The sequence below is a fragment of the Sciurus carolinensis genome, chromosome 11 (assembly GCF_902686445.1).
Source record: "Sciurus carolinensis chromosome 11, mSciCar1.2, whole genome shotgun sequence".
In the NCBI taxonomy this organism is placed as follows: Eukaryota; Metazoa; Chordata; class Mammalia; order Rodentia; family Sciuridae; genus Sciurus; species Sciurus carolinensis.
This window is the reverse complement of record NC_062223.1, coordinates 42012124-42024689: the sequence shown is the minus strand read 5'-3', so window position 1 is coordinate 42024689 and position 12566 is coordinate 42012124. Positions and strand designations below refer to the sequence as shown.

The 12566-nt window shown below is 45.0% G+C and overlaps 1 protein-coding gene across 5 annotated transcripts in view; it reads left to right on the top strand.

Moving 5' to 3' along the window:
• Ldlrad3 (low density lipoprotein receptor class A domain containing 3) overlaps window positions 1-12566 on the top strand; it is a 226504-nt gene that overhangs the window by 97459 nt on the left and 116479 nt on the right. For all 5 annotated transcript variants that reach the window (XM_047519356.1, XM_047519355.1, XM_047519352.1 and 2 more), the window contains exon 3: window positions 8938-9063. In XM_047519356.1, coding sequence (XP_047375312.1) covers window positions 8938-9063 — 126 coding nt within the window. The remainder of the gene's footprint in view (window positions 1-8937; window positions 9064-12566) is intronic.

Genomic DNA, 12566 nt, shown 5'->3' with positions numbered 1-12566 from the left:
CAGAGGCTTGAATTCTAGGAGTCTGTTTGACTCTCTGGGCTGTTTGTCGTCTGCTCTGGGGCCACAGTGAAAGAACATCCCCTCCTTCCTCCTGACTTCTTGGAGAATCCAGGCAGATTGCTTTTTAAAAGTCTGTTATTTTTATAAGTCTCTCTTTGCTTTCTTGCTCCCAACCATGAAGTCATTTTTGACTTTTAGAAGGAACCACAGTTTGGCTTTTTAGAAAATGAACTGGTAGAATGAATGTATTAGCAATTTCAGATACATTGCTCTTTGCAGTTTTCAGCCTGTGATGGCTACGTATGGGTATTCTTTTGAGACGAGTGCATGGTGGTTTATATTATGTGAATCACATAATTTATTTTTTCTAATTTATACTTTTGTATACCATCGTTCTACCAACTTTAGGATGAATTGAATCGCAACTGGCTCATGACACTTTTTGAATGAGAAATAGGGTTTTAAATTTTTAAATTAAAGGTGCTGAGTACTTTTACTGACATGAGAAAACACATTCATACTCACCTCTTTTCTGTTCCTCCATTTCTGTGTTGTTCCTACCTCTGGACCTTTGCACATGCTATTCTTGCTTCTTGGAACATTCTTCAGTCTATGATTCGATGAATACTGAAGTTTCAAACGTGGCCTAGCTATCTCTTGAGTATCCTCATTTTTGCAGGTTATGATACTGAGTCTGTTAATTAGTATTAGTGAAATGAATAATTGAATGAGTCAGGCCTCATTCAATATTATTGGTTTCCACCTTGGCTCAGTATCTCAGTTGAGGCAGACCTTCCATGGAGAAAGCAGAAACCTTTCTTTCCTGACAGTAGTAGCCTCCACCTGGTTGAGATTAGGCATCTCATAGCTCCCTCTTCAGGGCATTCATTGCATTGCACCCGGAGGGTCATCTGTCCTGGGCTGTCAGAGCTCCTGTCTTCACTGTTCAACCCCCACAGCTGACTCAGTGCCTGCCAAATGGAAGGATGCTCAGGAACATTGTGCTATTAGCCAGAAAGGGGATGCTCCCCCGCAAAAACCTATTTTGTATTATGCGCAGGTAAAGTATAAATCCTTACAGAATTGATTAAGAGTTTTAAAATGCTAAAAGGGCTTCTTTTGCTAGGACATGACCATTTCTATGTGAATGTACAACTTGTATATAAAGCATTTTATTCCTTGTGCATAAATGTGGAGGAAGAGAAAACTTGTTGAAATGGAGGAAGACCAGGAAGTGTCCTGTAGTTTCCATGTGGGTGTTCTTCCTCTGATTACTCCTCAGTTGGGGATGTCATTGTTAGACTTAAGGGAGTGAGGTCAGAATTGGTCCCACATTGTCCCCATAGCCATGATTCTTGTAGTGACTGCTGGTTGGTAGAGTGGCACCACCAGAAAGAAAGGAATAATGAGGTCATTCTCTGAGGGTGTAAGACTTAAGCAGAATCTCTTGAGTAGAATTGTATTAGTCTGTTTTGTGATTGCTGTAATAAAATATTCAAGACCAGATAGCTTTACAAAGAAAAGAGGTTTATTTCGGCTTATGATTTTGAAGGTGCAAGATCCAGGGGCTGCATTTGATGATAGCCTTCTTGCTGGCACAGTCTCGAGGGGATCGATCTAGGGCATTGTGTGGCAGGAGATGGGGAACCCATTAATCTGTGTCTCTTCTGGTTCCTCTCCCTCTCCTTATAAAGCCACCAGGGTTCAATTATGAGCCCCACTCTGATGACTTTATTTAATCCTCATCCCCTCCGAAAGACTTCACCTTTAAACACCACAGTTGGACTAAGTTTCCACCTCAGGATGGGGATTAAATTTCAACACAAATTCTTGGGGGACACACTCAAATCATATGTAGACTTTAGCAAGGATGTTCATTGGAATCCTTGGTCTTGCTTAATAAAAATGCAGATTCGCCTAAGGGAGCGGCCCAGGAACCTGCGTTTTCAGAAGCATCCCTGGGGATTGGGCTGCAGTGGATCACTAAGTTGCTTTTTGCAGAATTGCCTTATGGAACGTGGACTTCTGGAGAAACCCTGGCGAGGAGGGCAGTCCTGGGAGTGAGACCCTGCCCTTTGTGGGTACCCTTAGGCAAGAGGGTGCATGCAGCCCAGGAAGTCAACTCAAGGACCAGCTCCCAGGAACAGAGACACTCTGCATTAGCCTGTGATTAGTGCAACCCAGGCCAACCAATTCCAGCAAAGGTTGATGCCCTGCACCAGGTCTGAATTTAGAAAGATAAAAAGAAGAGTCACAGTTTCCTTGACCAGACAGTAATGTCCCTGCTCTGCAGAGTAATGAAATACACAGATGTTAAAATGAAAAGAGACAGAGATGGATGGAGAATAATAGAGCGTGGCAGCAGTTAAGGACCGACTTCACAAAAACACAGAGGAGCTGTGAGTTCTTCTCAACCTTTGCACTTCCAGGAATATCATTGCCAGCAGGGGAGAATTGGTCCATCTTCCGTGACCTTGGGTGGGAAGGCTTTTCTCTTAGCCATCTGTGGCTAAAAGCATACCAGTTCCTCAGGGAGAGGCAGTGAAAGATCAAAAATATACCAGATGTGGACCATGCATGTCCCTTGATCTGGCAGTGGGACCTCAAGGAGATGTGGTATCAGTTGGAAAAACCATGTCAGCATCTGGGTGCACGTTGCTTATTGAAAACACCCCAGCTGTCCTTCAGTATTGAACCCTGTGACTTATGAGGATACAGAGGCAGTGAAGTTACCCTTCATTGAAAATGGCCACGTGGACCAGTACTTATTGACATGCAAAGATGTCATAATATGTTAAAGTGGCCAAAGCACGTTTCAGAATACCACGTATTTTATGGTGGCATTTAAGTCAAACTGCTTATTAATTCAGTCAGTAATTATTGAGCAGCCTGTACGCAGGGCACTTTCGTAGGCATTGGAGATACAGCAGTGAGCGAGGCCGTGGCCCTTTGCTGTTCTGCAGTATCGTGCTCCGAGCCAGCAGCAATGCCCAGGTACTGAGCACCATAGGCTGATTGCCGAACCTCCTAGGGTCCACTTGGAAGGGTGGCTTTGGCCATTGTCCAGAATCTGAATTTTGGGAGCATTCCCAATAACTGTTCAGGGTGGCTCCCTGTTCCTAGATTGGCCGTGCAAGCCAGCAGCTTGGTTGTCCTCTTTGCCTGTTGGGCTCTGGAAACTTGTGGACTGAGAACAACCATGTGATCAGCTCCCAGGAAACCCCTGGCACCGACTGTAATGTGCTTCCCTAGGTGACAGCATTTCCCCAGTGTTGTCACTACTTGCTGCTCTGCGACTGCTGGGAGGGGACCTGGGTGCTCGCATCTGGTTTGCTCTGGGCTGTACCTCAGTTCCTTTTCTTTTGACTGATTTTGCTTTGTGTCCTTTTGCTGCTATACCTAAATCTTAGCAGTGAGTAGGACTCCATGCTGCATCCCGAGTCCTCCAGTGAATCGCTGAACCTGGGGGTGGGCTTTGGGACCCCACCATTGTTGTAATGACTTATCACAATGAGCATGTGTTTCTGAAGTGTTTTGTGAGAAAATGGGTTTTTGTTTTAAAGTCTGGCCCATGGTAAAATATTTAATGAAACAGCTCCCTGACATATAATATATTTGGTGAAAACTGTTCAAACCCTGGATCCCCTTTTCCAGTAATGTGGCCTAAGAATATTATTTGAAATTTAGGTCAGTTTTTATGTACAAAGGTGTTCTTTACTGTATAATTTATAATGCTGAAAATTTGCTTAGAAGTGTATCAGTCTGTTTTCTGTTGCTGTAATAAGATGTCAAAGGCTAGGTAATTTGTAAAGGAAAGAGGTTTATTTAGCTCACATTTTTGGAGGTTGGAGAGTTTGGCATTGACACCTGCTCAGCTCTGGTGAGTGGTCCCTTGGCTGTGTCACATGGAAGATGACATCCTGGCAGGAATGTTTGTGTGTAGGTGGAGGGAGGGAGCTATCATATGGCAAAGTAGGAAGCCCGAGAGTGAATCAGGGTCAGACTTGCTCTTTTGTAACAATCCGCTCTCACAGGAACTTAATTCCCTCTGTGAGACCAGCATTAACTTGTTCCGATAACAGTGGCCTCAGTGACCTAATTACTTTGCACTGGGCACCACCTCTTAATACCACCCTACTGGGGACCAGGCTTCCAACACAGGAACCTGTGGCAGATAAACCGCATCTAGATCATAAACATACCGAGTGCCCAGTGTGGAGGAAATGATAAAAATAACCTTGTTTACCAATATGATGAAATATTTGTGTGGCCCTAACAAACTCTGGAAAATATTTAGTGTTGTTGCTCTAAAGGGAATTAATCTACAAAATTATGTGATGCGTTTTCTCCAGACACTTTTGCCAGATGCAAAAAACAAGCCATTCCCCAAAGGTTGTACCATGTGCAATTCCACTTATGTAACATTCTTGAAGCGACAAAATTGTAGAAAAAGAGAACAGATTCTTGGTCATCGGGGGCTTTACGGAAAAGTGGAAGTGGGATGCTGTTGGTCCTGGCTGTTCGAGGGTCACCGAGGGCTCTTTGTGGCGATGGAGGTGCTCTGTGTCTCAATGTGTCAACATCAGCGTCCTGGTTGAGAGGTTGTCCTACATTTTTTTATGAGAAGTTACTATTGGGGGAAAGTAGGAAATGGTACATGGGATCTTTCTTAGAACTGCATATAAATCTACACGTTTCTCAAAATAAAAAATTTCATTAAAAAAAATCCTGGGACATTAAAAAAAATCATATGCATAAAGATGTCAACTGCTTTAGAAGAATGCTAATTTTGGGTGCTTCAGAGTGGAGGATTATAGGTAATGTTCTTTCTTGCTCTGTACTTTATTTTTATGTATTCCACAGTGAGCATGATCGTAGGGTTTTTTTTTTTTTTTTTCTTTTTCCGAAATAATTTTAGACCTACAGAAAAGTGGCAAAAATAGTACAGAGCGTTCTCAGACTCTTGGTCCACTGTCCACTAATATGATTAACATCTGAGGTAGCCAGATCAGCCCTGGTGCAGGGCCACCAGCTGTATCACGGGGCTTCTTTGGGACTCCGCCCATCTGTCCACGCCTTCTAGTCTAGGATCCCACACTGCATTTAGTCTCTGGGCCTCAGTCTACTGCAGAGCATGCAAATGCCTTGGCCTTTCCTGGCCTTGGAGGTTACTGGTTGGTCACCAGTAGAAGGTACTTCCCTTTGGGCGTGTCTGATGTTTGCTCATGATCACCTTGAATTATGCGTTTTTGGCAGGTAGAGAACAGAGGTGATGTGGCGGCCTCTGTTCCCCATGCGAGGGGTACCCTGCCGTTGAGGTCTCATGACTCCCCTGTGGGCCGTGGTTAAGGTGGTGCCTGCCAGGTAGCTGTGCTCTCAGTCACTGTTTTTTCCCTTTGTGATTAGTTAAGAATATGGTGAAGATACTTGAGGTTTTGCAAATATCCTGTTTCTCCTCCAGCTTCTGACTTCTCATTTTAGCATCCATTGGTACCTCTCGCCCCTGTAAGTTGTTACTGCACTGTTTGCTTAATAGCGACTTTACTTTCCATTTCCTGCGTCACTTTTACGTTTCCGAATGAGAATTCTACCTGGAAGAACTGGCCCTCCCTTTTGCTGATGTAGTCAACCAATTTGGGTATCAGTGTGACCTCAGAGGTGTTTCTTTTATCTTCTGGTTTACAGTTCAATGCCATCAGCGTGTACGTTGTTGCTCAGATTGTTCCAGCTTTGGTTCTTGGGGGTTCAGATGCACTCCTCTGTCCTTCAACATGTCCCCGTGGCATTTTGAGCACCTCTTTATATTCTGGCAATATAAGAGACTTGAGGTTCAGCCTGAATGTCCCCTGTGAAATCAGCCACTTCTCAAGGAGCCTGGTTTCCTGTACTGGTTGAATGGTATTTAGATACCATGATCTGGGTGGCGGATGTGCTTGTTGCTGTTGGGACGTGTTTGTTTCTAGTCCCTGTCAACAAACAGACCCCCCCGACACACCCTTCTGTACCCACAAACCAATATTTATTTTATTATTTGAACCAATATTTCTTTTATTATTTGTTTCTCTGTCTCTTCATCTAGTAAACGTGTCTATCTACCTAATTTTTAGAAACATCCAGTTCATAGCGATGCCTTCAATTCCACCCCCAAAACCCAGGGTTGGTTTTACCTCCCTACTTTCCTCAGGAGCAATCCTTCTGACAGCCAGACATCTCACTTATACAGTTGACAGAATATTTACTTACTTGTTCAACCCTTGTGTTCACAAGTGGTAGTTTCAGAATTGCTACTCCATGCCCCTATGCGAGATAAAATATAATCGTAGTGCAGTCTTTATGTAAAGTTTCCCACCCTTTAACCGTATGGAAATCCAGTCAGAATGGTGTTTCACAGAGTGACTTGGGCTAGCCTTTCAGCTCTCTCACTTTAGTGGTGGTGTTCTGCATGGGCCATAAGGTTGTGTTCACTTGTTACTGTTTAAATCCCATTTTGAGTTCTCCAACATGTGATTGATTTTACTTGTTTGTTTTTGGAATGTTATCATCACGGCTCTAAGACATACCCTCCTCTGGGTATATCTATACAAACATAAAGTGAAATAGGTGGGTATACAGATAGAGATACTGAAAATAAACTAAGATAGATGGTCTGTAGACAGATATACTGAATGTGAAGTGAGATAGATGGGTAGATAGGTGGATAGACCAAAGATACCTGTGCAGATAGATACGCTCAGAGAAGCATGCTCCTTTCTCGTCCTTATGACCTGATTCTGTTCCTAGTTCCCCATTCTTCCCATTCCTTTCTTAGCTATCTGTGGTTGGTGACCAGTGTTCAGTTTCTGATTTATGCTTCCTGTATCTCTTTTGCATGGATAAACCAACACATGGTTTTTTTTTTTTTTTTTAGATCCCCTTCTCTTCCTCTATGAAGGACAAAGTACTCTAGATCTTCCCTTGCCCTTTTCTTTCACTTAACAGTGTATTGTGGAAATCATTTCATGTCAGTTCATGGAGCCCTTCCGTAATGGGCTTTTAAAACTCTGGTAATCAGAAAAAAAAAAAAAAAAGTTTTAGTAGCTGAAGAATCAGCTTTAAAATTCTAGAGATGATGATAAATGGCACAATCATTCCATTAATTGAGCATCTGCTGTATGCCATGCTCTGTACTAAGCGCTTAATGTAGGTCATCTTGTGCAGTGCGTACCAGAGCCCTATGAAATAGATGTCATCTGCAATTTTTGGATGAAGAAACAGGTTCAACAATATTTAGAAACTTGCTCAAGGACATAAAAGCAGTCAGAATCTGCATGCAGGGCTCTCTGGGGTTTGTGCCTTGAGAAGGGTATACCAACACCATTACAGTTCTTCCAGGTGGAAACAGGGCCATGTGAGTTTTTAAAACCTGGACATGTCCCAGGCCTTCTTCACACCCCATTGATTGTGAATCAGCTGCTGCCAAAGTGGGCATGTTACAAAGGGCAGGAACATGGAGGAGATTTATGGCCTGTTTGTTCCAAAGAAATGGCCCTTCCTTCTGGGAGGACCGTGGGTCCTTATAAGACAGGAAGCAAGAGAGCTGCTCAGTGGAGCCTGCTACCTGGATGTGGCCACAGATCCGATCTTAACACCCCCCGATCACCAGCCGAAGCAGCCGAGCACCATTAACAAGAAAGTGCATTACCCCACAGAGCCGTTTGGTTTAGCAGACACTCAATCAAGCCCAAGTTACAGCCATTTCTGTCCAGACTGTTTGTGTGGCAGGAGTGCAAGATGAATTTCTTCAGAGCAGGAGTCTGGCTTCTTTTGTGAAGAGTGACAGCCTTGGGCAGGGAAGCAGGGCCATTGAGTTGATTGGGATCATGGCTTCTGGAGTGTGTGCCCAGGGCCTCACCCCAGTACCATGTGACACTGGGCAAGCCACTTGATCCTTAGAGTGCCTCCATGCAGTGGGGATAAGAACCTGGTCTCTGTGTTGGGGGTCCCCAAGGCCACGCCCGGTTCAGCAGTTTTCCACGATTCACACAACCCAGTGTGTGGTCGTCCTTTGTCCATGATTTCTTTCAGTGAAAAGGTACAAAGTAGAATCAATGGGGGTAACGGGGTGGAGTGGAGTCTGGAGCAGACCAGGCCCCATGGATTCACTCAATTTCGTAGCAGTGGGTTGTAACGCGTGTGAAGTGGTGTCTACCAGGGATGCGCGTTAGAGAGTCAGTGTCCAGAGTTTTAATCCAGGACGGCCACATTAGCCCTTTCTGTCTCGCGTGTCCCCAAAGTCCAGACTCCCAAAAGGAAAGTTTAACTGTTCAGCATGAACTGTTCAGCACAGGAAGCCGCTCTGTTCAGTTAGGGTGGTGGGAACCCTCCCCCAGTCCAAGGTCCCTGACTCCAGCCAAGCAGGAGGCACCCTTGCAAGCAGGCCTTTGTGAGGACAGCAGTGTCCAGGGTTGCTTTAGGTCTTCTGCATGCCTTCCGTTGGGTGGCTGCTGGGTGGATTAGAGGAGATAATCCATGCAAAGCACTTGGCCCACCGCCTGGTACAGTGAGCACTTGCTAAATGTCAACTATGATTACACTGACACCCCGGGAATGAATTTCAATGGATTCTTCAGCATCCTGAGAAGCGAGCTCCCTCCATCGCCCATTGGCTCACCCGTTCACCTAGTCCTTCCTTTGGGTGGCACACCTTGGGTGCCTGGGTGGTGCGGCACCTGTGTGGGGCAGGATTGGCCACTCCCTTCCCAGAGGATGCTGGGTGCCTGAGCTTGCTGGGCGTCTGGGGTGGGTGGTGGTGGTGAGCATCCTTTGGGGGACCTCCAGGTAGACCTACAAGGACACACTGCACATTCCGAGTGGGCAGGAGGAGGAAGAAGGTGGCCTTAGGTCTTGCCCTCCTGATTGACGTCTCGCTGTTTGTTGGTCTTCTTTTTCCCTCTGCAGCCAAAGCTAAATCCAAGTGTGGCCCCACGTTCTTCCCCTGCGCCAGCGGCGTCCACTGCATCATTGGCCGCTTCCGGTGCAACGGGTTTGAGGACTGTCCTGACGGCAGCGACGAGGAGAACTGCAGTAAGTGCCGAGGACTAGGACCCTGCGCTCCCCGCTCTTTCCAGCAGCCAGATTGTCCCTCCGGCCGCTCATCCCTGCGCTTCTCCCGCATAGCTGGGCTTTCTCTGCGCTCACCCACATCCTGTTCTTTGCTGCTGCTTTGTTATGTTTATCTGTAAATGCTTGGCTACAACTTATCAAGGGTCTTATTAGGTGCACTGTGCCTGAGCCTTTCCAGCAGTCGGCCCCGCGAACACAGGTGTCTTGTCCCAGTGAGCAGCCGAGGAGCCTCGAGTCAGGAAGTGCCTTAACTTACTCAGGCCCAGACAGCTCATCAATAGCAGAGCCATGTCCAGGTTCATTCAGACTCTCACCCGATTGATTCTGTTCATGTTCTTGCTTGCTTTCCTTCTTTCTTTGAACTCTTTTTAAAATGCTTATTATACATACTGTACGAATATGTTGTTGAAAAAATTATGAATAGTACAAAGTCCTTGACTGTGTCTACCCGTTCCTTTTTCCTGGTGCATAGTCCATGGTATCAGCATGTGGACAGACAGATGTGCGCGCGCGCGCGCACACACACACACACACACACACACACACACACATCCTCCTGCCTGCTGTACACTCCTTGCCTAGAGGCAGTCTTGCTGATGGACCTGGATACATGCAGCCCCCTCCTTGCGAGTATTCCCGTGTCCATAGTGACTTCACACTGCAGCCTCTGTGACCTTCAGGTGTCTCCTCCCCACCTTTAATGTCATTCTAGCTCTCCCAGCAAGGGCTTCGTCCCTGCTGGTCACTCTGGTCACCATTCCTGCTTCCCTTTCTCCCTACCTATTAGACTACTTGAGACTTTGTAACCATCATGGGAACTGAGCAGATGTACTCATTTATTTTCTCTACTTATGGTTTTTAAGCAATTTTAGGTTTTAGCCAAACCAAGAGGAAGGTACAGGGGTGCCCATATACCCTGCCTCCCCTGAGCCTGCCAGCGTCTGCACCCCGACCAGAGGGCATCCGTTACAGTTGGTGACCCTGCATTCACAAGCCGCCACCTCTGTCCATTGTCCATGTTAGGGTTTGCTCCTGTGGGTTTGCAGAGACGTACAGTGACACGTACCCACCACCCTAGCCTCCTGCAGAATCTGCAGTGCCTAGGAGTCCCCAGTCACTGCCCCCTCATCCCTCTCTGCCCACCTGCCCACCACTCACATAGTTTTGTAAGATTCTTCTCTTCTAATTATGGTAAAGAATGGCGAAATCAATTATAACAAAGAAACCAAACAGCCTGTGATCCCATAAATTCAAGTGAAATGCTATTAATGTGTGAGCCATTTGGCACCAGTCTCTCTCTTTCCACGTATGTATGTGTATGTGTGTATGTATATGTACATGAACACACTCAGCTTAGGACACAGACACAGACAGACACACACACTCCTATAATGTACCCAATTGTGATGTGCTCTTCATTGTGACCATTTTCTGGTGTTATTCATTTTTTTCTAAAACCTAAGTTTTAGTGACTTCAGGGATGGTTTTGATAGACTGATCTTCTTTCCCTGGTCTTTGGGTCCCATTTTAAGTCCCTGGAGTGGAGGAAGCTTTGTCCTATGCTATTCGGGCAGTTCCAGGGAGCCGTCCGTCACAGTGTCTCCTCCACGTAGGAACACAGGACGTTTCCCCCACGTGCCTTCTTCTGTTGCTCTGTCATCTCTGGCTCTCAGATGGCAGAGGCCTGGTACAGTCAGTAGACTGCCATGTGGGTGGTAGAGTGTTGGACCCCTGTATGGGCAGGGGTCACGCAGGTCACTGACAGGAGCTAGAGGTGGGCGTGGGTAGAATCTACTGCAGGTGGTTTCCTGGTCTCTCAACCGGGGTGCTTTCCCAGGGTGGTCATGAGAATTAGATGACATAGTATTTAAGAAGTACTTAGACTTATGGCTGGCCCAGAGTCATTGATTTAAAAACAATAGTGATCTAAAACAAAAGTGCAAGTGACTAAAGAGAAAACCATATTATTAGGATTTTGCCTTTGACTTGGGCTCTCCAAGGACATACTTCTTTTATATTTATATATTTTATTTAGTCCTTTAGGAAGTGAGGACAGCTTGGCTTCAGCTTCCTACTGTCATGAGATCTTGTAATCTAAGCTGGACATGCTACACTCACACACACACACACACACACACACACACACACACACGAGTGATCCAGTGGCAATAAAAAGCAAGTGTGACTTCTTATACTGTGGATATTCAAAAATGATTGTGTTGTCCTTGTGCCCCTTGCCAGAGTTAAGGGCACTGTAAAACTCCCATGTTTGGATATTGGTCTTCAGTTGTCCAAGTGAGTCCATTAATGCCCATTCCAGATTGTCTCAGTGGGGATTAAGCCAGCATCTTTCTCTCTCACATCTACCCTTTAAAATTTGTGGTTCTAACTCTCTCTTTTGAAGACTGGAAAATAAAAGACTCAAACACTTATCTTACTTTTCTTGTACGCATTGCACCTTCGAGTAACCAGATGGAGGACTTAAGAAAGTTCTTTTTTATGCAGGAATGCAAACTGATAAAAGAATAACCAAAAAGCATGTATTTCTGTTTCCTAACCCCTAATGAAGCATGGATCCCGTTAATGGGCATCAATGGCAGCTGAGACCCTTGGGTGAAAAATTGATGTGGAACTTTATATTGATGGATCAGGCTGAAAACTCCTGAAACCGCCAGCTGATCTTTCAGACAGCTTTGAATCGTTATCGCACCACTTCAAATGGAATGTGGAAACTTGACTCTATAGGCCTCGTGTCGTTATAGATGCCGCATCGCCCATCTACATTCATTAAAGAAAACCACAAGATGGTGTTCTAATTTTTGCTTCAAAGTTTCAAGTGTATTTTAAGGGATTCTTGAGAAGAAGAGAATATCATATTTACCCAGTAAATTACCATTTGGGTTCCTTCCCTCATTCCTGATGTTCCAAGTCTCCTTCTGGCATCTTTACATTTCTGTCTGAAGAACTTCCTTTAGCAAGTCTTTTAAAGCAAGTCTTCTGGCAACAAATTCTCTCAGTTTTCATTCTGATAATGTCTTTATTTCACCTTCATTCCTGAAGGATATTTTTATGGTGTTGGAAATTCTGGGTTAATAATTCTTTTCTCTAAGTACTTCAGATGTGCCTCTTCCAAATGGCTTCTCTGGTTTCCAAAGAGAAATGTATAGTTTCCCCAAGGTTATGCATTGCAGGTTTTTTTTTTTTTTTTTTTTTTTTTTCTCCTCTCTCTAGTTTTCAGCATTTAGATCATGGTTTTGACTCTGTGTGTGTGGATTTCCTTCAGTTCATTCTATTCAGGGTTCCCTGAGCTATTTGAGTCTGTTGGTTTGGTCTTTTGGTATACTTTGTACATTTCAACTGTTACATGTTTTTAAAGTCCTGTCCTCTTTTTTCTTTCTTCATGGGATTCTGATGACAACGATGTCAGATCCTCTATCATTGTCCCACGAGTCCCTGAGACTCTG